At 50.3% G+C, this 25,656-nt stretch overlaps 1 protein-coding gene and 1 long non-coding RNA gene across 15 annotated transcripts in view; one reads left to right on the top strand and one right to left on the bottom strand.

Moving 5' to 3' along the window:
* Positions 1–25,656, bottom strand: part of PRKAG2 (protein kinase AMP-activated non-catalytic subunit gamma 2) — a 285,917-nt gene that overhangs the window by 29,369 nt on the left and 230,892 nt on the right. For 12 of the 14 annotated variants that reach the window (XR_005021237.1, XM_036863641.1, XM_036863639.1 and 9 more), the window contains one exon: positions 13,024–13,130. Coding sequence is in view for 13 of the 14 variants with exons in the window: in XM_036863641.1 (XP_036719536.1) it covers positions 13,024–13,130 (107 nt within the window). In the remaining variant the exon portion in view is untranslated. The remainder of the gene's footprint in view (positions 1–13,023; positions 13,131–25,656) is intronic. The other 2 variants (XM_036863640.1, XM_036863651.1) reach the window with 1 other exon arrangement.
* Positions 17,496–19,120, top strand: LOC118900841. The gene is made up of 3 exons (XR_005021238.1): positions 17,496–17,621; positions 18,578–18,580; positions 18,925–19,120. It is a non-coding gene; the product is annotated as an uncharacterized LOC118900841 (long non-coding RNA).

Below are 25,656 nucleotides of genomic sequence, written 5' to 3'. Positions count from 1 at the left end.
GTTAGTTACTAAAGGGGTTTCAAGGCCTCTGCACACAAAACCCAAGGAAATGCCCGCACAGCACTGACTCTCTCAGGTACCGAAGACCAACAGGCCAGGGATGCAGAGGGTGGGGTGGTGATGTGTGCTGACCTCAGGTCATCCTGAGGATACATTGCTGACGCCACGTGAGGGAAACACCCAGGGAAGCAGCCGTCCAGCAGCAAAGGGGACGTGAAGAGTTCAAGGTGAAAAGTGCCTTCACTTCTGCACGAGAAGGTATTAATAAAACCACCAGATGCTAAGGAAATACTTGGAGTGAAGGAAAAAAGCCTCCTAGTGGTGTCAGTGGGCGAAGCTGCAGGACCAACTGGACAGACTGTGACTTTTCGGCAGCTCAGGTCCTTAACCCTCTCTGAGCCTCGACGTTCTTAGCTACAAGGTGGGGCTAACAGATAGTGCTTTCCTCACAAGGGCGTGTTTTTTTGTTTTTTTGGTTTTTTTCCCTTTTTTGGCCACGCCGCACGGCTCGCAGGATCTCAGTTCCCCGACCAGGGGCTGAACCTGGGCGCTCGGCAGTGGAAGTGCTGAATCCTAACCACTAGGCCACCAGGGAACTCCCGCAAGCGCGTGGACTAACCAGACTTGCTGTGAAGATGTTCGGCATGAAGAGCCAAAAAGAATAAAAGCTTTAATTTTCCACTCTCTGCTGACAGACCAGAAGCAGAGAATGAGTTACTGTTTTAATTTCAGCCACACGAACTGTTGACAGGTCCACACGTCATGGAGGGAGTCACAGTGCCACCCTCCGGAGACCCGACAGAACTCCCCAAAGTGGACAGCCCGTGCTCACAGTACCGTAGCGGGGACGTCTCAGTGTCCCCAGATCAGCAGCCCCGCCTGCTGCTGTGGTTTCACTGCAGCCTCTCCGCAGTCACGAAGCCTTCTAAACTTGGCTTTCTTAGCACCACATGCACGGAGTGTTTGAGGGGCAATTTAAAACTACGCTCAGGAAACTCCTCAATTACAGAAGGCACAGGGTGTCACCAACGAACCATCAACAGGCGGAAAGAGGACGGGCGCCGTCTACTAATAAGGGAAAAACTCTAGGGGCCTGGAGTGCCTCTGAAAATGTCTTTCTTTTCAACTGGTAACGCAATTTGCTCAAACTCAATTTACCAATTAAAAATTTTATATTTTAATAGGATTTTCTTTTTTATAAATTTATTTATTAATTTACTTTTGGCTGCGTTGGGTCTTTGTTGCCGAGCGCTGGCTTTCTCTAGTTGCGGCGAGCGGGGGCTACTCTTCGTTGCGGTGCGCGGGCTTCTCACTGCGGTGGCTTCTCTTGTTGCGGAGCACGGGCTCTAGGCGCGCGGGCTCAGTAGTTGTGGCTTACGAGCTCTAGAGCTCAGGCTCAGTAGTTGTGGCGCACGGGCTTAGTTGCTCCACGGCATGTGGGACCTTCCCAGACCAGGGCTCGAACCCGTGTCCCCTGCATTGGCAGGCAGATTCCTAACCACTGCACCACCAGGGAAGCCCTTAATAGGATTTTCAAACAACCAAAATGTGATAATCAGCTAAGTAAAGAGGAAAATAAAAGTCTAATATAAAAATGATTTTTAAAAAGGGTAAGCCGGCCTTAGTTGCGCTAAGAGATTCTGGCAATCTAAATGCCACGTAGCACATCTGTGTTCCCCCAAAATGGGAATCTGATTCCTCTAATGCTTCCCTGCTTTCCATACACAGTTTTACTCTGATTCTAATTGTGGGGCTTTTAAAATTAATGCTGATGCATAGCTAAAGCTCTTTAAAACTGTTCACTACAGTTTACTAAGTTTTTACATCAGAGCTCGTCAAATGGATTTCACAACACCTGCCGGCGTCTCCCCTGAGCAAGGACGGGCCCAGCTTCTCAGGTTTGGTCTCCAAGACCCTCTGCGATGCAGCCCCAGCCTGAGCCCTACGGCCCAGCAGACTCCTCAGTCCGTGAACTTATCCTCCGTTTTTCGGGCTGTGTCACGATGTTCCTCCCACTTCAGAGGCACTCACCTTCTGCTCCACCAGTTAAAGCCCAGTTCACAAGCCCTCAGCACCACCCGCCCACGTCACGCCCAGCCAAGCTGAATCCCTCCTCTACTCCCGCAGGACCTCATTCATCTCCTTCCTGGAGTCTCCCTCGTGCCTCCTTAGGTTTAAAAGTGGCAGAGAAACATCTCTGACATCTTTTCCTCTTGAACAGTTATTCTCACGCTACAGGGAGTATAAACTAGAAGGTGAGCGAGGAGATGCCAGGGCGAGAGGCAGGTGTGGCAAGGGTAACGCTAACGAAGAGGAGGAGCCGCGTGGGGAGGGGCCGGGGCAGGGGCAGGGCTGAAAACAAACAGGAAGATTGTTTCAAATCAGGTCATGACCAAAGCCACCTGCCATCACCATCAAAGGATTATTTTTCTGGAGAAACTGCTTCAGAAATAAACTACACAGAGACGAACATTTGGGGGCTTCCAATGAAAAAGATGGTGGCCCAACACTCTTCCGTGAGACGCCCCCCCCCAGGCAGAAGCTCCCCTGTGATCACCCCCCAACTGTCGGTGCTCACTCTTAATTACGAGCCACTCGACACAACCTTGAACGTTGAAGCTGCACAACTTCTAGTTTTGAATACATCTCACTAGATGGGTTAAGAACAAAGAAACTTCTAAGAAGTAGAACAGAGAAGTAATGAGAGAAGGAGACAGGATAAGAACATTAAAGGATCAATTCAGGGGGCCCAAGATCTCCCGACTGAAGTTCCAGAAGAAAGGAAACAGCAGGAAGAGAATCTCGGAAGGAACAGCACAATGAACACAGACCGAGTGACACGTGTGTCAGGTCCCAAGGCCCATCGGGTGCCTGGCTCACAAGTGGAAGAGACCACAACCAGGCGCATGGCATGGAAGCACCAGAGAGAGAGAGAAAACCCCAAAAGCTGCAGAGGGGGGAAATCACATATAAAAAGATGCAGATTAAAGAAGAAAAAAACCACAACAGCCATCTCTTCAGCAACACTGGCAGCTAAAAGCAATGGAACGATGCCTTTGAAATTCTAGACCGACCGCATGGAATCTACACATAGTCTACAGATTGCGTATAAGTAGCTAACTCTCATGCATCTTTTCCTGGGACGCGTATGGACAGTGTTTGCACCCCCTGACCCCCCTGATGTTTGCACCCCCTGATGCAGCTGGATAGCGTTCGATGAGGCCACAAGGTTGGGATTAGTGTCCTGATGAGAAAGACCAGAGCTCTCGCGCTCTCCAGGCAGCTGTCTGCAAGCCAGGAAGAGAGGCCTCGCCAGGAACTGACGCCACCGGCACTTGGTCTTGGACTCCCAGCCTCCAGGACTGAGGGAGAAATTCCTGTGAAGCCTGCCAGCCTGCGGGGTTTTGTTATGCAGCCCGAGTGGTCTAGGACCGGAAGCTCCTGGAGAAAGTGCTCCACCAAAACAGAGCGAATAAATCACGAAAGCAGAAAAGCATGTGTTCAAAATTCAGGAGAGGGTGGAGGCAATTCCCGCCATGACCCAGTGAAAGTCTCAGGTGATGGTGATGAGCAAGGAGACACAGAGCCGGCAGGAGTGGCTCCAAGTGGGGCTGGAACCGTGCGGGCCAAGTCTGGCTGCACAGGAAATCCTACTGAGAAGTTAGCCGGTGGGAAAAGCCTTAGATGTTCAAAGAAAATAAAAAGCGGAAGAATTCTAAGCTCCAGGAATAACACTGAACTGTACAAATAGGAAATGTAACCACAGTAAACCACTGGGCTCAGTGACACAGTCAAATGAATGAAAGCACCCCGGTACTGAGATAGTGACACTGGGCGTGAGGGGAGGAAGGAAGCCACACAAGGAACAAAGAACCCAGCTACCGAATTAGAGAGGAAAAAGTGTCTAAAACTAATGAATCAAGGTAATGTGGCAGTGAGCGCCAGATTTAACAGCTGAACTGTTGGTTCTGGGGAATTTGACAAGGGTGTAAGGAACAGAGACTGCTGTTTTTAGGTAAGCTTCTTTCGTACCACTTTTAAACTGCGTGACGCTTAAAACCACGGCCTGTACTTCTGGGTTTACAGTCTGCTGGCTGTCGGCATTAGCAGGTCCCCCCTCGTGTGAGCCTGATGGGGGCGGGGCGCGTCAGGTCACCCTCACACCGCCACAGTTCTGAGCCCCCAGCCTTATTCTCTTCTGGAACGTGCTCTAATTCCCACTGTTCTGGATGCCAGCTACTTATTAATCGGGCCTAGGAATAATTCAGCTTATTGAGGAATCTTTCTGGATATTGGTTATTATTTGCTCTCTCTCCTGGTTTCAAGTCATCTGTTAATTAGATGATGCGGTCAACAAAGTCAGTATTCAAGTCATTTTTCCAGATGCCGCTGAGCTTATTAGAGTGAAAGAATCTTAAGGCGCCCCAGCAGTGTCTTACCCAGAAAGCAGAGCCTGGCTCGCACGTGGTTTATTTGAGAACGTGGTCCCGGGGGCGGGAGTGCCACAGGCTAGCAGGGGAGCCAGTGTCAGTGTGTGAAGGGTGGTGGAGCTGGCCGCAGGACAGGGGCCTGACAGGGGCTCGATGGCACCGGGATCGTCCTCCCCGAGCGAGCGAGGCAGGGGCGTTTCCCCACCTGCTCGTCCCCGCCGGTTACGGAAGCGGAGGTGCCGCCCACCACGCCTGCAGGGCTGGCTGCAGTAGCAGGTGGCCCGGCCCACGAGACGCATCCAGTACAGCTAGGAACCTCGCTCCAGGCAGGCTGCGATTTCACTGACGTTCCCCTAAGGTCCATACGCCAGCAGTCCACTGAGCTGCCAAGATACACTTCTGCATCTTATCCATCAGGACAGGGCACGAGGCTCTGTCAACCGCCAAGGTGAAACCCAGATTTGCCTTTCATGGTATTACCACATCTACGAACAGTCCTAAAAGGAAATCGGGTTCATCTCCCCGACTTTCTGGGGTCAATTCATGATAGGTTTCCAGAGATTACTACTTTTATTACTTTATGAATATTTCATTCAAACACCTTACCTGAGGATGACACCACATTTCCCACCTTTTTTTGAGGACTCTTTTTTTCCTCTCACCTGGAACCTCGGGCGTCAGGCCTCAGACCTGCTCTCCACCATTCCTCCACCACCACTAAGAGCCTGGCAATCTACATCCTGATTAAACTAGGGATCAGAAAGCAAACAGGCACTTTCCTACAATCCACACCTGTCCTGGGCTTTAACTTCTTCTAATCACCATTTACTGTACTTTTTCCGTTTTGAAGATCATTTTCCTTGATAATGAAAAAGCACAAAACGAGCTGAAGAGTTTCCCTTCCTCTTTATCAGCACCTGCAGCATGAATCTTGAGCAACAGAGCGAACCCTTATTCTTGCTTCTAAAGCAGGCGAGCACCTGCTTCCCGCTTGTGGATCTCGATTCTAACCTCAGCTAAGAGGACCCTGGGCAGCCCCCTCCTAGTCATGCCCTTCTTCAACTTACTTCTATGCTCGTCTTTCTACATGTTCTTCTAAAAACCCGTGTTTGGCAAACAGCCACTTATTTGGACACTTGCCTGTTTTCTCTTTCACTGGCACTATTAAAATCATATCAATTGGAATGAACTGAACAATAAAACAAAGTAATAGTGGATTATAACCCAATGCAATCTCTCTCTCTCTCTCTCCATAAACGTATGCCGACACAAATGACTGAATAAATAAGTGAAAGGAGGGAACACACGTCCCTTGCAGAAGAACTCCAGCTAACTTGCGCAGCCCTCATCTCCCCACTCCTTACGTGTGGGCGGTGCAGAGTAACCTTCTCCTAAAGAGGACAGTATGGAAAAGGGGAACTTTACAGTAAAGAAACCTGACAGACGTACCGCAGCCAGGTGACTGAGGTTAAGGTCGACAGTGGTACGTCAGGCGGACAGTACGCAGTTCTGATACGACGTGAAGGGCACTTTACCTCCATGCTCTTCCTCCCAAAGCCCACAATTCAAGTCTGGTCGTGAGAAAAAAACAGCAGACAAATTCCATTCGGGGGCACCCTACAGCACACCTGGCCAGGTCTGCAAAACTGTCAAGGTTCCCAAAAGCCAGGGAGTCTGAGAAACCGTCAGAGCAAAGGGGAGCCTAAGGGGACGTGACGACTAAATGTTAACAGTAACCTGGATGGGATCCTCGAGCAGAAAGATGACATCAGGAAAGACACAGGGAAATCTAAACAAACTGTGGACTTCAGGCAATAATTACGTATCAATACTGGTTCGTTAACGGTGACAAATGTGACCATACTAACGTAAGATGGCAAAAATGGAGGGAACTGGGTGTGGGGTATATGCGAACGAACGATCTGTACTATCTTCACAACTCTTCTATCAATCTAAAAAAGTTTATTAAAAATGTTGTTAGTAGAATGTTGCTAAAAACACACATTCCCACACACTGCCATCGTGAGGGAAGACCTATATGATTCTCAGTGCTCCCCTCGCCGCCCCCGGGCCTGGAAGTGATGATTCCATTGTGAAATTCTACTTACTTTGGAGCCTTCCATACCTCCTGAGGAGTTACCATTTAGAATCTGAAGGCACTAAATCACACCCATCAGTACTATCTGCGCTGCCAGACTTCTCCGGAAGGGATGGTGTGTGCTCTCGACTCCGCCGTTTACTAGGTTACTGTCTCTCAGCCCCAAACCCTCCCTTCTAACTCTGCTTCGTGACGCTGGGGCCCTGGGGAGCACATCTCAACTCTGCCACGGGCTCTACTGCGGCCTCTGACAGGAGGGAGACCAGCGAGGACGGGAGGGCTGGGCTGGAGAAGGGCTGCTTCACCTGCCGACCACCTGATCAGTCTGCGCGGGCGGCCACAACAGAGCACCATGAACTAGGGGCACAGGCAACAGAGATTTATCGTCTCAGTCCTGGAGGCTGGACGTCTGAGATCAAGGTGTCAGCAGGCTTGGTTCCTTTTCTGCGCAGAAAAATCTGTTCTAGGCTTCTCACCTGGCCGCCGGTGGTGTGCAGGCACGCCCTGACACCCCTTGGCTTGCACAAGCGTCACACCGATTCCTGCCTTCGTTGTCACTGGTACTCTCCCCCTATGCATGATTCTGTGTCCACATCTCCCCTTTCTGCAACGACGCCAATCACGGTGGGCTAGGACCGACACCTCCTTAACCAATTACCTCTTAGCGGCCCTGTGTCCAGATGAGGTCAGGTTCCGCAGCGCCTGGAGGGTAGGACACAGGGCTGCGGGGAGAGGACCCGGCGCAGCGCACATCCCCACCTGTGGGCTTCCCTCCCGCAGCAGCAGCAGCAGCTGAGTCCAGCCTGAGCAGCCCCCTCACGCTGCCCTCCCCCCGCCGGCCGCCGAGGCACAGCCCCAGCCAGCGGCGGCCCTCGGAAGGCGACACGGGCCCCTCCTGACGCGGGCTCCTCCTGACGCGGGCCCCTCCTGACGCGGGCTCCTCCTGACGCGGGCTCCTCCTGACACGGGCTCCTCCTGACGCGGGCCCCTCCTGACCTCCACGACGCCCCAGAGCAGCGGTTTTCGAACCGCAGAGCGCTAGAACCAGAATCGCTGGAAGGGCTCAGTGAGACACGACCACTGGGCCTCACCATGACTTTCGGTTTAGTGGGTCTGAGACGGCCTGACGGTCTGTGTTTCCCGGAAGTTCCTAGTGATGCCACAGCTGCAGGTCTGAGATCGCTGCCTCAGAGGTCAGTATTTACCCTGTCAGTTACCCAGTTGACTTACGTCCAATTACCACTGGTTTACGTTAGCTTTCTGTTCAACGGCTGCTATGGCTTCTGTGTCCTGACTGGACCCCGACTGATACAGAAGCACCCGCACCAGGCAGGGTTCTGGGGACAGAGGGTTTGGGGCCTGAACACAGTGCTGAGCTCTGGGTCAGCGGGGACTCAGATCCCCAGTGAACCCGGGCAGGCAGCAGCATCGAGAGGGAACCAGCATCACCTGTGACCGTGGCGCCCCCGCCCCCCACTCTGCAGTCGCCAGAGGAGAGCAGGGGCCAGGGGCTGCCGCACTAGCTGTCACTGCAGCGAAAGGAACATGGGATCCGGTGTGGGCAGAGTCCTGCCAGAGGATGGGGCTCACACACCGGGGAAGGACAGGCTCCGACTGGGGACTCTCGGTCACCGAGAACCTGGCAGCCTCTATGGCAGCCCTCAAAAGCCCTTCTCTTGTAGCTACCAGGCTGACCCTTCCTAAATCAAACACAAAATGTAACTCTGCGGGACTCGGAGCTTCACCACCCCGAACTCACGGTCTCCCCGGTCTCTGACGTGAAAGCCGGGGCACTGATCTGGGAGGAGTGCAGCCCTGGAACCCAGCACAGCGACAGGGCTGGACTGAGACGAAGCAGAGATTCCTGAACGCCAGGGTGACTCCGAGCCTCCCTTGGCAGTGGAAACAGCTGGCTGTGTGGTGTCCGAATTGCCTTTCTTTGCTTGGAAGCCCAGTAGCAAGTTCTCCTGGGCAGATGCCTTGCACGGGGTCACTCATTCTCCAGACAACCACAGCTGCCTGTGCCACCCCGAGACCTGTGACTGGGGACAGACTCCAGCCTGCCCCCGAGAGGGGGACTCACACATGGAAACCACGAGAAACCTTCGCTATTTCATATCTGCAGAAACCTGGGAAGCAAGCGTGGGAATAGCTTCTAATAATATTAGACCAAGGAGAGGGAATTTAACACTGGATACGGTAGAGTTTATTGACACAGGTGGATTTACCAGAAACGTGGATCTAACGTTTAGTGCATGCCACTGGAAACGGCTCTAAAGCTTTCTGAGCTGACTGCCTTGAAATGCAGGGCATTGCTGAGTGCATGTTTGAGGAGGCCGAGATGCCAGAACTTCGGAGGCCTAAAGAGGAAGAGTGAACCCACAGGCTTAGGGAGATGTCAGCACACGCGGCCTGCACACCCAGCCCTCAGCTGCCTTCCCCAAAAGGGCCCCGAGGTCACAGCCTCCCCAGGTTTTTGAGCAAGGTCTGCGTGCGGGGACCCCTACCCCCTGAGAAGCTGCGTGCTGGCTGCGCTCTGCAGGGGGCAGCACCATGACGGCCTCACTGATGCCAGCGTGGCGGCAGGTCCTGAGGGAGCAGGGCAGGCACGTGGCCAGGGGTGAGAATGCTCTGATTCGCAGACGGTTTGGTCGTGGCTAACCAGTTACAGCGTCCCTAGGAGTGAGACTGGGGTTATCCGCTCAGTCCTGAGTACGTCACTGGGATCCCTACGCTGGCTCTGGGACCCACGGGGCGCGGGATATCGTGCCGAGGAGGACCAGGGAGGACGCCCCTGAAGCTACCAGACCGGCAAGCCAAGCGCAGCAGAGCGTCCCTGGGGAAGTGCGCAGGTGGAGAGGCTGACCGTCACACCCCGGGGAAGCTGCCCGTCTGGCCGTGACCGCGTCTCCCAGAGTGACTGGATTCCTGTAACTCCAGATGCCGCATCGCAGGGCCCTGCAGCCGTCAGCCGCGCACGCTTTTTCTCTGTACCAACGTACAAGGACCCCGAGAAGCAGACTGCCTTGACCTGGCACGGCACACTCTCACACCCTCACCTCTGGCTCTCTGGCTGCACACGGTCTGCAGAGATGCGGACCACCCCACAGGCCTCATGTCACACGGTCCCGTGACATCGGTGACACCGTGCCGACTGGTCTGATGGGCAGGAAGACGCAATGCTTTAGACGCCTCGGTGTGACATCGGCCAGCCAGCCAGTGAGGGGTCAGGGTGAGGGAGGCCACGGCCTGGAGCGTCGGAGAGACCCCCATGCCACCCAGGCTGCTGCCCGCACCCCTGCCACCCGCGGCAGGCCCACGCAAGCGGCACACACCGAGTCTGCGCGCTGCCCTGACACGGTCAGAGGGAGTCTTCAGAGGGGCCCAGAGCAAGACACGGCTCTGCGGCAGGGCAGGCCCCTCGTCCACCGGGGCCTGGGACCCCCCCCCCCGAGGCCGAGCTGGGGACGCCGAATGAGGCCCCCATCAGGCACCAGCAGGAGATTCACTGGGTTTTCGGAGAAAACAAACAAACAGCAAAAAGCCATGCCTTCTTCTGCAGCTAATTATTTTCCTCTTGAGAAATAGTTCCTGGCTTACTGCGGGGCCCTGGTCGGGAAGGAACAACTCGGCTGAGATGCCGAGTGACCGTGCAAGCCGAGCGCCCACCCCGAGCGGGCGGCGTCGGCCCCGTCCAGCCTGAGCGCCGGGCGCCCCGCGGCACCGGGTGAGGGAGCCGGGGGGAGTCGGGCACCACCCCCTCCCTCAGTCACCCCGCACTCGGGGCTCCGGACGACCGCCGACGCCGAGGGAGAACCAGGCAGGCTGAGGGGGAGGGACGCGACTCCAGGACGGGCACTGGGCTTCCGGGGCACCAGGACCAAGGCGCCGTCTCTCACACCCACGCGAGACACAGCGACAGGACCCTGGGGTGCGTCACAGCCCCGCCTGCGGGAGGCCCATGGGCCTCGCAGAGGCCGAGCTGGAGGCTGAGGGCGCAGCCGCCTGGGGCGGGCGGCCCTTCTCTCCCTCTCTTCTCGGGCTGTCCCAGTCACCTCTGTTGTCTGCAACCCCGTTTTCACTTCACCTGTGAACGGCTGACTCTGGTTCCCAGACCAGCTGTGTCTCTGATATTCTGGGCCCTCAGGGTAACTTGGTCAGAATGTAAGTGTTGTTCTGCAACCTGCTTTTTTTTAACTTAAAAATAAATGTATTAGGGGACGTCCCCGGTGGTGCAGTAGATAAGAATCCACCTGCCAATGCAGGGGGACATGGGTTCGAGCCCTGGTCCAGGAAGATCCCACATGCCGCGGAGCAACGAAGCCCGTGCGCCACAACTACTGAGCCTGCGCTCTAGAGCCCGCGAGCCACAACTACTGAAGCCCGTGCGCCCGGAGCCCGTGCTCTGCAACAAGAGAAGCCATTGCAATGAGAAGCCCGCGCACCGCAACGAAGAGTAGCCCCCGCTCGCCTCAACTGGAGAAAGCCCGCGCGCAGCAACGAAGACCCAACGCAGCCAAAAATAAATAAAAAATTAAATCTTAAAAAAAACCCGAACAAACACATTCTCCACAAACGTTTTTCCCGCCCTCCTCAGTGGCTCCGTGCTGTCCTATCACACGCGCACACGGGGAGCTGTCTAGGCCACGACCCCGCCCAGAGGACGGTCACCTGGTCTCGGGGACGGGCTGTGTCTTCCCTGCTCGCTTCCCTCGTTCTCGAGACGTGTCCCTGACCACAACCGCTGTCTGTGTCTAGACAGCAGTCGACTCAGCCCTTTCAAACACATCCTTAACTTGCTGTAACCAGTGCCAACCCCCCCATTTCCATAGTAACCAATTTCAGCTCCTTTAAAGCTTAGAGCCTCAAGGATTCGTGACTTCCAGGAGACAGGCACGTGCAGCTTCTATTCATTAGGGAAGCGAGGGTCACTGGATTAGTGACCTCCGATGATCCACAAAGCATCACACTGTTCACGTCTTACTCACTCTGGCTAAATTCTAAATTCAGAAAAGAGTTCATTTTACAACACGGGAAAAGCTGAGCAAGAGTGAAAAGCAGGTGCAGGGCGTACCCGCTGTCATGTGCTTTTCTGTTGGTGGAAAACCTACAGTCAGGACTTTGGAGGGTGGAGTGAGGGTGAGATGGGTTGATCTACTTCTTTACTTGGGGAATTCAGAATTTCTAGTTACTTTACTACTGAAGTCTGTAGTCACAGTGGAAGAGAATATTTCCGGTAACACTGCGTCTGAATGCCTCTCTGTCCTCTTTGTGTCAAAGAATCAGAGTTGTAGAAGGGACCTTGAAGGTCACCTGGTCCAAAGTGAATTTAGCAAAGTCATAGGATTTTAGGCCAATTTATAAAAAAAAAAAAATTGGAACATATAATTAAGAACTAAGCCATATCTACATTCTTGAGAATCCTGTGCAGCTGAGACTGAATGCAGGCAAAGTAGCTCCTAGAGCCCAGGCGTCCTCAAGGAAGAGCCACAGGGCGGGCCGCTGGGGGCGCCAGCAGAGCAGGCGGGGGAGGCCTGGGGAGAGGGCCCCGAGCGCTGGGAAGAGCTGGCAGGGCCGGGGCACACATCTCCCAGGACAGCCCTGGACGAGACTGAAAGAGGCCGGGGTGAACTGGCACAGGCACCTTACCCGCTGGGGTCCCCCTGAGGGGTCAGCGGAGGCTGCCCTCCCTGGCCTTTGCCCCTTCTCCTTCTCCCCCAGTCCCTCAGGGGCTCTCCTGGCAGGACGCCCTAATAAAGTGCCCACTGCCCATGAATTCCCGGCTCAGCATCTACTTTTGGGGAACCCAGGTGAAAACAATCCTGCTTGGTAAAGATTTATGTACAAATCTATACACCAAATGCACACACGTACACCTGTGTACGCACATGTATTTTATTACACCGGATGTAATTTGGTCATCGCACTGAATGTATTATTCGGGACTTTTCACGTCTGATTTTAAGTCATATTGGTATAAAACGAGTTACAATAAGCATAATTTTAATACCAAAATAATCAGGTTCAAATTTTCTGCCGAAAGAGATCAGTAGAGTTTTCTCTTAAGAGATTACCCACCTGAGTGATGCTTTCTTTTTAACCAGTATTATTTCAACGTCATTGTTCTACTAAATAGCTAAGGCCTTCAGGACATGCCGAGGGAGGAGGTGCAGCTAGCGGTTAAAGGCTTGGAGCCAGCACGCATCACACAGACCCGAGCACCAATTCCAGACCCCGTCACTCACCAGCTCTGTGGGCTGAGTTCTTAAATGCTAGAATGTGAGCAAACTCTAGATAATGAGCTTCCTTATCCGTAAAACAGCACATTCCTCAGAAGGCTGCCATGACGACTGATAACTCAGACAAAACCTCAGCACAGGACCCGACGTGCAGAAAGGACTGGATACTGTCTGCGGGTATTGCTGGATTTAACTTACCCGACAAAGCAGGCACCAAATAATATACCCCAGATTCAGGTAAACTGGGCACACTCACTTGTAACGTGGTATCAAAGACCACAAGCTTGGAGCTGGTTGGAACGATGTCGTAACACTTGTGTGACCTCATGAATCGCATGTAAACACCACTTTCTGAGTCTTCTGCTAAAAAGGAAAGAAAAAAAAGGCAAATATCAGTAATAATAAAGAACTTCCCCTATCAGATTAAGAGTATGCATGAAAAATCTACTGCTAACAGACTTAATGGAAAATAAGAAGTGTTCTCCCTGTAAGAGCGAGAAGCTCCTGGTACTCAACACGGCTGTCCTCACTAGCACAAGAAGGCAAGAAAAAAAAATGGGGCTTCCCTGGTGGCGCAGTGGTTGAGAATCCGCCTGCCAATGCAGGGGACACGGGTTCGAGCCCCGGTCTGGGAAGATCCCACATGCCGCGGAGCAACTAGGCCCGTGAGCCACAATTGCTGAGCCTGCACATCTGGAGCCTGTGCTCCGCAACAAGAGAGGCCGCGATAGTGAGAGGCCCGCGCACGGCGATGAAGAGTGGCCCCCGCTTGCCGCAACTAGAGAAAGCCCTTGCACAGAAACGAAGACCCAACACAGCCAAAAAAAAAAAAAAAAAATGAAGGCTACGGATATAAAAGGAAAAAAGCAAAACTGTCTTTATTGGCAGACTATATGATTTTCTACATAAAAAACACCAAAGAATCTACAAAAAAGTTCCCAGATCTAAAAAAGGAGTTTAGCAAAGGTCAGAGAATGCAGTTAGTAAAAAACAACAACAACAAAAAATGCCACTGTATTTCTATATACTAGCAAGGTATAACTGGAAATTTAAAAAATTTGAAGGCATCATTTATATAAACATGAAATGGAAATAAGGATCTACACAAGGAGACACGGAGCCCTGAAAACAGTAACGATGTGAACAAATACACATAAAGTAGTCTTTATTATTTAAATTTCTGTAGAAGTTAATTGACAGTTGGCAAAAGCAATGACAAGGTACTGTGACTCCAAAGCTGTGCCTGTAGCCGGACAATGGCCCACTGCCCACTGCCCGCGAGGACCTCACTCCTATCTCCTGGTTCACTCAAAGAATACATCTCCAAGAGACCTCTTTGACAATGCCGCTGGGCCCACACCAATCTGTACATTTGGGGAAGGTTTAGATTACCTGGGAAATATCCCAGAAGAAAAAAATTACTATATTGTACACACTAATTAGCAAGATAAGTGTTAAACAGCATGACGCTAACCAAGTTCCTTGACTGTGGAAAGGAGCCCCTGTCATTCTATTTCCTACTGTGGTAAACACTCCGTATGTGCTGACTGGTTTGCCAATTTCATGATAAACTATGTGAACCACTCCCAAACCTCTATTTTCATTTCTGACCTCTCTTCAGGGTACTGTAGCCCACAGTTCATAATCCCATCACCTCCTGGACAGTTCCCTTCTCAAATATCTCCGCTCCTGCTCGTGCAATAAAGTCAGACGACTCAGGCTGGCATTCACGAACCTCCGTGGTCTGGCTTCTCCGTGACCTCATTTCCCTACTTCCTGTTCTCGGGTCCAGGCACACAGCTCCCTGCTAAGCTCCCTACTGTCCTTAATCTCACTTGCTGGTATTTGTTCCTTCTGCTGTAATTTAAACTTCCTTCTCTACTTTTTCTCATCCAATTTCAACCAACCTCAAATGCCATCTTCTCCATAAAAGCAGTGAACATCTGAGCGCTCATTTCTGTGCTGTAACTCCAGGTACTACAGGAAATGACCTCATTTAATTTATGTCACGACCCTGAGGGTGTGCCTCGATTTCTTCACTTTACACATGAGCTGACTGAGCAACGGGCCTGAAGTCAGCAAGTTAGGCAGTGACTGGAGTGGGATTTGAATCCGTGCCCAAGACTCCAACCCTCTCCTCATGGAAACTCTGCCACTTAGTCTCCCCACGAACGCACGGGTCCAACACACCTGTGAAGCTACTGTCTGCGGGGCACTGTCCCAGTGTCGAGACACGAGCGGACACAGCAGACACATCTCTGTCCTCCCAGCTCACCAGCTGGCAGAGCGAGGGCACCGGGATGTGAGCCACGCGACAGGTGAGGTGCTGGATGGCTCAAGGTCACAAGGCAGGAGCCGACCCTGAGTCAGGAGGGTAAGGAGGGAAGTCTGCAGCGACTTCTTCCCCTGAATACGCACGTTCTATCTGTACTTCTCGTCAGTCATCACTTTATGTCTCATTCATGTGATCTGCACAGCTCTGATAATCTTTTTCTTCCTGGATGATAATTTCTTTGAATGGTCAGGATCTTACTCATTTACTATGCTAATTAATTTCGTCGGTACCGACTTACTGCATACAGTCTCAGTGTGGGTTCTCCCAAAGCTGACCCCGAGACCAGGGGAAGTGAGACGGAAGGAAAGAGTCAAAAAGGGAGCTCCAGTAAGCAGGTCACAGCTCTGTGCAGAGTCGCAGCTGCTGGGGACCCCGGGGAGGCTGCGCACGCACCTCAGAACTGCCTCCTAGTCAGGAGCACCCCGCCCTCTTTGGTGAGGGGTTCCCCTGGGCCGTGACCTCTGACATTCCTGCCCTGCGCCCACAAGCCATCTGCTCCCACCAGTTTCCACTGTGCTAGAGGCTGGGGGTCCCCGGGGACCCAACACACATGCCGCTGCCCTGCAGGTACTACAAACCAGCGGGGGAGACACATGAACCGTCACTACACCGTCACGAGCGCTACCACAGGACAAGTCCGGGCTTATGAACCAGGTAAGTGGCAGTCAGTGAACGGATGGATGGAATTTGAGTCAGCGTGCTTCCATTTTTCTCAAAACGTTTATCTCCCGGAAAATAGGAGCCTTGCACAGGAAAGAACTGGAACGCAGGACGTTCATACGACAGCCACGCGGAAGGTCCCGGTCCGTCTCTGCCATCACTGCTCTCGCGCTGCCAAGGACGACGACGACCAGGCTGCTAGGCGAGTCGTTTCCTGGAAGCCTATTCAGAGGGGATCCGTGCAGACACAGGCTCAAAGGACCAGGGCGGGCGAGCACACGCGTAACTAACATTTAACTTACAGAGTGCCCGTCAAATCCATTCTCCTAAAGTGCAAATGAAGGACATCAAGGGGGAAACTACAATAAAATGTAACACTCCATCTCCCAGAAAGGAACCCTTGCAAGATAGTTTGTCTGTTAATTAAATCAAGAATTTTCATAAAAGGAGTGCACATTTTATAGATGTTAACATCACAATACGAATATCTGAAATAAAATCTTAAAATACCATGAAAAGAAATATTCGAACTTTTAGAATTATTAAAACACTGTGAGCTTTGTGTTAAACATATTTTTGGGGTAACATCTTAATTCGTCTGTTAATTTTTAAAAATATTTAAATAAACATTTTATTTTGAATAGCTTTAGATTTATATAGAGAAGTTGTGAAGACACAGCAGTTCCTTATATACCCCATACCAGATTTCCCCTAAAGGTAACATCTGACGGGCTCCCCTGGTGGCGCAGTGGTTAAGAATCTGCCTGCCAGTGCAGGGGACACGGGTTCGGGCCCTGGTCTGGGGAGATCCCACATGCCACGGAGCAACTAAGCCCGTGAGCCACAACTACTGAGCCTGCGCATCTAGAGCCTGTGCTCCACAACAAGAGAAGCCATGGCAATGAGAAGCCCGTGCACCGCGATGAAGAGTGGCCCCTGCTCGCCACAACTAGAGAAAGCCCTCGTACAGAAACGAAGACCCAACACAGCCAAAAAAAAAAAAAAAAAAGATAACATCTGACATTCCTCTGGCACATCTGTCAGAACCAACGAACCATCACTGACACATTACTAAAAAGCTCACACTTTAATAGGGTTGCCTTAGTTTTCCCCTAACATCCTTTTTCTGTCCCAGGACCCCGTCCAGGACAGCACATTTAGTCATCATGCTCCGTAGCCCGCCCTAGGCAATGATGGCTTCTCAGACATTCCTTGTGTTTGATGACCTTGAGTACTTGACCATGAGACCCTGATCAGGAGTACTGGACAGGCATTCTGTAGAACAGCCCTCATTCTGGATTTGTACGATGTTTTTCTCATGATCTCAATTTTGAGGTTTGTGTGTTTTAGCAGGAAGACCAGAAGGCGAAGTGCCTTCCCATCCCACTGTATCTAGGGTACCTGCTGTCAACATACCTCATCACCTGGATCACCTGGCCCAGGTAGGATCTGTCGGGTCTTTCCCCTACAGGGACTCTTCCCACACTGCAGTCTTGGCAGGGAAGTCATGGTCCACCTCCCTGAGGGCGAAGCATCTGCATAAATTACAGTAAATCCCCTACATGTGAACCTTCAAGTTGCGAACTTTCAAAGATGTGAATGTGCCTTCGCATGTCCAATCACATAAGTTAGTTCATGTGTCTGGCGTACACTGTCACGAGTGTGCATCTTCTACAAGTGGTTGTGCTCTTGCGTACTTTACTGTGCAGTACTGTATAGAGTACAGGAGTACAGTATCTTTATTTCAAGCCCAGGGTGTCCAGAAGCAAGCGTAAAAGCAGTGGTGATGTAGCCGGTACCGCTAAGAAGTGCCAAGCGATAACGATGGAAACAAAAGTGAAAATAATTGAGAGAGCGGAGTGAGGTGAAAAGATGGTAGACGTCGCTCACTCTTATAAAATGAGTCGTTCAACCACCGGCACGATTCTAAAGAACACGGACAAGATCATGGAACATGTGAAGTCTGCTGTGCAGACAATAATATCGAAGAAGCGTGGAAAAGTGGTGGAGGAGATGGAGAAACTTCTCATTGTGTGGATGCAGGACCAGCATTAGTGTTGAGCCCCGCTCAGCTTAATGCTGATTCAAAAGAAAACTAAAAGCCTTTATGAAGACTTGAAGAAGAAACACAGCAAAGAATCAGAGGGCGCATCTGTTAAAGCCAGCCATGGCTGCCTTCGTCGGTTCCAGGCTGGAGCCAACCTTCACAACGTAAAAGTAAGTGGCGAGTGCAGATACGGTAGCTGCCCGGGAATTTCCTGAAACGCTTCAAGAAATTCAAGGCGTGTATTTACCTGAGCAGGTTTTTAACGTGGGCGAGACAGGACTGTACTGGAAAAGGATGCCAGCCCAGAGTTACATCAGTAAGGAGGGAAAGCTGATGCCAGGCTATAGAGCAACAAAGGACAGGCTAACTGTTGTTTGGTGGCAATGTTTCCGGTGATATGAAGCTGAAGCCTCTCTTAGTTTATCATTCAGAGAACCCAAGGGCCCTTAGAAACATAGCCGAGGGCTCTCTTCCTGTTGTGTGGAAGAGTAACCCCCCAAGGCCTGGGTTACACAGGCCATTTTCCAGGACTGGTTTTCCCACCACTTTATCCCGGAGGTAGAGATATATTGCTTGGAGAAGGACGTCCCATTCCACATTCTTTTGCTGCTCTACAATGCTCTGGGCGACCCCCCGCTCATGGATGACTTGCATCCCAACGTCAAAGTAGTGCATCTGCCACTGAATACTACGTTGCTCATCCAACCTATGGACCAGGGCGTTATAGCGACTTTCAAGAAATATTATTTATGTCACACTTTTCGTCAGGCAGTAAAGGCGACTGATGAATCAGGAACAACCCTGCGACAATCTTTGAAGGACTATAACATCTACAGGCCATAAAAAAAAAGTGACTTTGCTTGGCATGAGGTTACGGCCGTCACCGTGAATGGGGTTTGGAAGAACCTTTCCCCACAGTTTGTTCATGATTTTCGTGGATTTGAGAAGGTGGATGAGGAGTCCAAAGAGGTCTTCAGCAACTCAGAGACCCTCAGCGAGAAGCTGGAGCTAGATGTGCAAGAGGACGGCTTCACTGAACTCCTTGCTGTGCAACACGAGGAGCTTACTAATGAAGACCTGATGGAATTGGAGGCCCAGAGAAAGGACAAAGAGAGACAGAGGAAGAAGAAGTAACTGAAGAACCAAAGAGATTCACGACGCAGGTAACGGCAAGGGGGTTCTCTGCATTTGAGGAGGCACTGATAGTTTTTGAGGCACAGGACCTGAACGTACAACGAACGGTACACGAAGGCTGCAGCAGCCGTTCAGCCATCCAGTGCCACCGTGTCATCTATGATAAGAAAAAAAGAGCTGCTACCCAGACATCGCTGGATCGTTTTTTCAACAGGGTAGATAGAATTGAATCCAGCAAGGAACCAGAACCTGTGCCATCAAGGTCAGGCGTGAGGGAAATTGCAGCTTGCCCTCCATCTCCTATTGCTGACCATCCTTCACCTCTATTATCTCCCACCTCCTCTCCCTCCTGCAGTCAGTAACTCTTCTTGCCTGCCACTCGATGCCAGCCCCTGGATGCCAGCTGTTGTACTGGACTGCTGTACTTTTCACGGTACTGTACTGTAAGATTAAAAATGTTCTTTATTTTTTGTGTTTGTTTTTAATGTATTATTAGTGTGAAAAGTATTATAAACCTATTACAGTACAGTACTATATAGCCGATTGTGTTAGCTGGGTACCTAGGCTAACTTTGTTGGACTTACAAATTTAGACTTACGAATGCACTCTTGGAACGGAACTCGTTCGTATGCAGGGAACTTACTGTACTTGGAACATTTCTGTAGAGGAGAGTTGTCTGTCTGTCTGTCTACCTCACTATGGACTCACGGCATCTATCCCACACTCTGAGTCACAATCCAACAACCACGTCAGGATCAGTGCTCCAGCCGGCAGGGTCCACCCCGATGATGGGGCTGTGTGGGGCACGGCCCACGTTCTCCTGAGTCCGCTGGGGCTGTGACTCCCCGCCAGGCCCCCCAGGACTTCCCTGCTCACACCTGCAGCCCCCAAGCCAGCAGGACGTGGAGAGCTGGGCCCTCTGGAGCATCACCAGCCCCCAGGTGGTGAAACGTGTGCCCTCAGTCACTAGCGTCTTACATCACTGTGGTACGTTTGTTACGATTATTCAATTGCCTTAGTTTCTGTCCCTCCAGGACAGCACCTCACATGCAGCCCTGTAACCTTGGGCTCCCCTTGGCAGTGAGAGCTCTTCAAACCTTGACTTGATGGTCTCGGTAGTTTTGAGGAGTACTGGGCAGATACTTTGGAGGATGCCCTTCGACTGGAATTTGATGTTTTTCTCATGATTAGCCTGGGGTTCTCAGTTTTGAGGTGGATCTATAACACTATATTTTTTTAATGTAAAAAGCTTGACCAAGCAAAGCAAAATGACACTAAAATGTATTTTGCTTCATGATAAGGCTAGATTATTACTGATGTAATAACATCAATAACAAAAGTGTTAGCATTTAAAGTCAGGAGAATAAAGTAAAATACGATAAAATGTCATTGCTTCTCTACATTTGGTAAAACTTTTCGATGAGAGCACCATTTGTATTATTTACATTATGATGAAGCCTCAAATTGTACCTGAAGGAAGAAACGCATTGAAACAGAAAATAAGAGTATCTGGAGTTAAACCAAAAAGGAAAAACACCTAAAAAAACCAAAACCATTCAACAATAACAGGTTGTTTGGAATAAGTTATTAAAATTCCTGAGAAGGCAAGTTCAAGCTCTCATTATTCAAAAGGTAACTGGGGCTAAGAAAGTATCGCAGTGTCCCACTGTTGGGTTATTTTATCTGTCCCCGGGGAGAAGTGTAACTGCAGAGTGTCACGCTGGCACCTGAGTCACTGGTCTATGAAAGCCACCCATCGTGGAATGACGTTACACCGTCCAATCACACGCTAACCCAGCATCACCCAAGGGAGCTACTGAAGAGTACTGCTGGGAAGGAGAAAGTATATGTGAAAGTGTTTCATCTGTGAAGGTCAACAGAACAACTTGGAAAATGCAACATCTCAGTTTACATGCAAACAGTTGTACGCTCTAGCTAGGAAAGCGTGGCAGCGCGTTTCTCTCTCTGCAAGCAGATCTGGTTACACACCACCCCTGACAAGTCCTCACCATACCACAGCACAGCCAGCCCACACGCCGCGGCCCCTAGGAGTTTCACACCCTGGGATCCCGTGGACACTTCCTTTCCAAAGGCAGCTTCTGAACTCTGGGCCAGTGTCCTCGTGCCTGCCTCTGCTGGGCGCACGGCTCAGGTGGCCACTGAACTCCTACCCGCCTTTCTGTGTGGGCTGAATGGTGGCCCCCACAAGATACGTCCACCTGGAACGTCAGAACGTGACCTTATTTGGAACAAGGGTCTTTGGAGATGAGGTCACCCTGGATTATCAGGTTGGGCCCTAAATCCGATAACCAACGTCCTTACAAATGAGAGCGGACACAGACACAGGAGAAGGTCGATGGAGACAGAGATCACAGTGATGCTGCCACGAGCCACGGGACGCCAGGGAGCACGAGCAACCACCAGAAGCCGGGACAGATTCTCCCCGGAGCCTCCAGACGGGACCAGCCCTGCGGAACCCTTGGGCTCGGACGTCTGGCCTCCCGAATGTGGGAGAATAAAGTTCCGTTGTTCCAAGCCACTGGGTTTGTGGCACTTTGTCATGGCGGCCTCAGGAGCCTCCTCCGCCTCCCAAGTTCAGTTCCCAGGCCCCGTGCACCTTCCCCAAAAGCCCTCAAGGCACCAGCACCCCTCCGCTGTGAACACCCCCGCTAGCGCTTTGTGACTGACGCCCTTTCGGAGCCCTGACGTGCCTTGTGCCAAAGCTATAGATCTGCTTTAGACGGCAGCTTCTGAGGCAGCAGATGGGTCCCCAGAAAGTTCCTCACGGGTGTCAGGACAAGCTCATGCCTGCTATATTGTATGTCACTGAAAGACACATCCATGAAAGGCAGGGGCCATGGTAATGATTCAATCCCCATCTTAGAGAGCTGAGAGTGCAAGGATGAGAGGCGTCCTAAAACAAAATTTACACATTGCCCAAATGTCACTAAAAACACCCCAACCAAAAAAACTAACTCCTTATTTCCAATCCTGTAATTTTAACTTAACGTAAGACATTTCATTGTAATTCCACAAAGAAAAAGATTATCAATAGGTTAGTTATTTTAAAATTTGTCTTTTATGCTTTATTCTACATTTAGAAACATAAGTTTACTATATTCATATAGTATCTTCTCTTTTTAGAAAACCATTTAAAATAGTTAAGCAAGAAATAAGCAAAAAGGGGAATATGGAAGTTAAAAGTATATGGAGGGCTTCCCTGCTGGCGCAGCGGTTGAGAATCTGCCTGCCAATGCAGGGGATACGGGTTCGAGCCCTGGTCTGGGAAGATCCCACATGCCGCGGAGCAACTAGGCCCGTGAGCCACAACTACTGAGCCTGCGCGTCTGGAGCCTGTGCTCCGCAACAAGAGAGGCCGCGATAATGAGAGGCCCGCGCACCGCGATGAAGAGTGGCCCCCGCTCGCCGCAACTAGAGAAAGCCCTCGCACAGAAATGAAGACCCAACACAGCCAAAAATAAATAAATAAATAAATTTAAAAAAAAAAAGAAAAAGTTTAAAAGTATATGGAAAAGATTAAACTCTCATATACATATGTTTTCTTAAAGTGCTTAGAAACATGAATATTAACAAAGTCAAAGCTTAAATATAATTTTACAGGACTTACAAGGTAGCAGAATAAATGAAGTGCATTAGATTTTTTTCCTTTCCATGCTTTTTGCATTTGGTTCTGTGTGTGCTGGGGGCAAAAGTGTCCACTGAAGAGGGAGATGCATGTGCTCTGCTAGATAAGGGGGCAAAGAGTTACTAAGAAAGAAGGAGGGCTTCCCTGGTGGCGCAGTGGTTGAGAATCTGCCTGCCAATGCAGGGGACACGGGTTCGAGCCCTGGTCTGGGAGGATCCCGCGTGCCACAGAGCAGCTGGGCCCGTGAGCCACAATTACTGAGCCTGCGCGTCTGGAGCATGTGCTCCGCAACAAGAGAGGCCGAGACGGTGAGAGGCCCGCGCACTGCGATGAAGAGTGGCCCCCGCTTGCCGCAGCTGGAGAGAGCCCTCGCACAGAAACGAAGACCCAACACAGCCAAAAATAAATAAATAAATAAATTAAAAAAAAAAAAAGAAAGAAGGAAAAGCGCAGGTAAGTAAAGGCACAAAGCTTCCCCAATTAGATAGCTCAAAGTTAGTTGCAATAAATGCCTAAGGAATGCCACAGACCCGACAAGGCTGTGACCTTGAAATGACAGTGATTCCCATCCATTTAAAAATGGCTTTGGGTTTAATTCTATGAACCACAGCCAATGTTTCCTCTTTTTTGGGAAACAGAACCCAATTACTGTACTAAGCCGAAGCAACAGAGAGGACCAAGGTTAACTCACAGGGATCCAGCCCCCAGCGGGGTAAGGAACACCTTGATGACGGTGATGCCAGGAACAACAGGCGGCCACCCCAGCCCTCTTCTTTTTTTTTAAATGTTTTTTTCTTTACTGTGGTAAAAGTCACATAATGTAAAACATACTACTGTAACCATATCTAACAGTACAGTTCAGTGGCACTAAGTACAGTCACACTGTTGTGCAACTCTCACCATCATCCACCTCCCGAATTTTTCACCTTCCTAAACTGAAACTCTGTCCCCATTAAACACTAACTCCCCAGTCCCCCTCCCCACCTGCCCACCTCCCCGGCCCCTGGCATCTACCAGTGCACTTTCTGACTCTATGATTTGACTCTTCTAGGTACCTCGTATAAGTGGAATCAAACAGTATGTGTCTGCATCTAATGCTTATTGCAATGGATTTCTAAGGTTAACTTAATACGTGTCCTGTGAACAGGCTGTACCTTCTTTTTTTCCCCCCCGTGCTATAGTACCTTCTTTTTTCCCCCTGTGCTATTCAGTAGGCCCTCACCAGCCACCTACTTCATACACAGCAGCGTACATATGTCAGTCCCCACTTCTGTCAAACACGCTTTCAGCAATTTAAAGGAGTTTCCTTCTCCCTCTAGCTTAATAAGGATTTTGTAAAAGGAACATATGTTGAATTTTATCAGTTGCTATTTCAGCATCTACTTAGATGACCAGAGGTTTCTCTCTTTTAATCTGCTGACATTTAACTCCTCGGTGGGTTTCTTAACAAACTGCAGCCCTGCATTTCTAGGACAAAACCTTGTTTGGTCACAGGAGACCGCATGGCTCAGCCTGCTGATGTTTTAGTAGGAGTCCTGCCCATATTTTAAATGCCAGGTTCATCATCTGTTTTCTTCTTTGTGTGCTGTCCTCTGGTTCTGATGTCAGGATCGAGTGAGCTTCACAGAAGGAGCTGGGAAGCCGCCCTCCTTCCCTAAGCCCTAAAATAGTTCAGATGACCTAGGCCTTAACTGTTCCTTGAAGGTTCTACAGAATTAACCCATCAACAGGCTGAATACCAGGTCTCTTCTGCAGGGGCAGAGGAAGGGCGAGGACCTTTCATTACTTGAAAAGACCCCAAAGCCTTTATTGAGGTAATTCACATCCATACTGTTCACCCATTTAAAGTGTACAATTCAATTAATTACTTTTTAATTTCTTCTGTGGTGATTGATTACTTTTTAATTTCTTCTCTGGTGTGGTGATTGGTGAAAGTTAACCAAGAAAATACGAACTTGTAAAATTTACTCAAAAGTGATTGAAAAGATTTTAAAATATATTGATATAGTTTGACATATTCAGATTTCTTTTAATGTTATTTTCTAAATCTCTGCATTTATAATTAAGAAGCCCCTCTTATTTCTAATACTTTGTGTTTTGACTCATTTTTTTCCTTGAACAGACTTGACACAGGTTTATCCACTTAACTGGTCTTTTCCAAGAATTAAGCTTTTGCTTTTGTTGAGCAAGACTACTTTCTGATTGCTGTCATTTCAGGAGCATTTTAGGGGGGAGGAGAGGGGAATGAACACATTCACACATTCAGCAAACCGTCTTGACTCACAATGTGGCAGCCCAGCTCAGTGCATCAGGCAGGTGCACTGAAGACCGGCTTGTCACCACGTCCCCACCAGCGTGCTGCAGTTTTGTCATTTGGACACAATGCAGTTCGGACGCATCCTGACTCATTTCAGTTACCAGCGCTTAAGCAGATGTCCGTAAATGCACGCACATCTTTGGGGTTCAGCAATACAACGGATCTTTCTGCTGTGGGCCCCTGTCTGCCTCTAATACAGCACGTTATCGTTCTTACAACACGGGTAAGTGCTGTTCAAATCAAAACACGAAAAATGATTTGCAGAGTAAGGCACTAACGATATACGATTCCCTGAGAAACTCACGGGCCTGGGTCCTTTCCTCAGGTACGTCAGGGAGCAGGCCAGTCTTCTCCAACGGGGACTCTAGGACTTCCAGGCTCCAGGGGGAGCGAGCGTAGAAGAAAGAACAGGGCAGATCTAGACCAAACCTGTATGAGAATTGTCATCACCTTCTGTGTGACGTTGAGCAAATTCCTTCATCCCCTTGGCCTGAATCTCTTCATTCGTAAAATGGGGATAACACCATCTTTCTTACAGAGTGATTCTGACGAATTGGGGATAAATAAACTCAAACATTCAATCACAAATGCTGTCCACTGGGTGGTATGTACGATATTCACGTGGGGAAAAGTCTGACGGTGCAGACACCAAAGCCATCACTAGCCAAATGGCTGTCGCCGGATGATGCACTAATGGTGGCTTGATTTTAAGTTTGTGCTCAGTTGCCTTTCTGGTCCTTTCTAGGGTCA

Source organism: Balaenoptera musculus, chromosome 9 (assembly GCF_009873245.2).
Source record: "Balaenoptera musculus isolate JJ_BM4_2016_0621 chromosome 9, mBalMus1.pri.v3, whole genome shotgun sequence".
Lineage (NCBI taxonomy): Eukaryota > Metazoa > Chordata > Mammalia > Artiodactyla > Balaenopteridae > Balaenoptera > Balaenoptera musculus.
The sequence above is the reverse complement of the archived record's forward strand: the minus strand, read 5'-3'. Positions and strand labels throughout refer to the sequence as shown.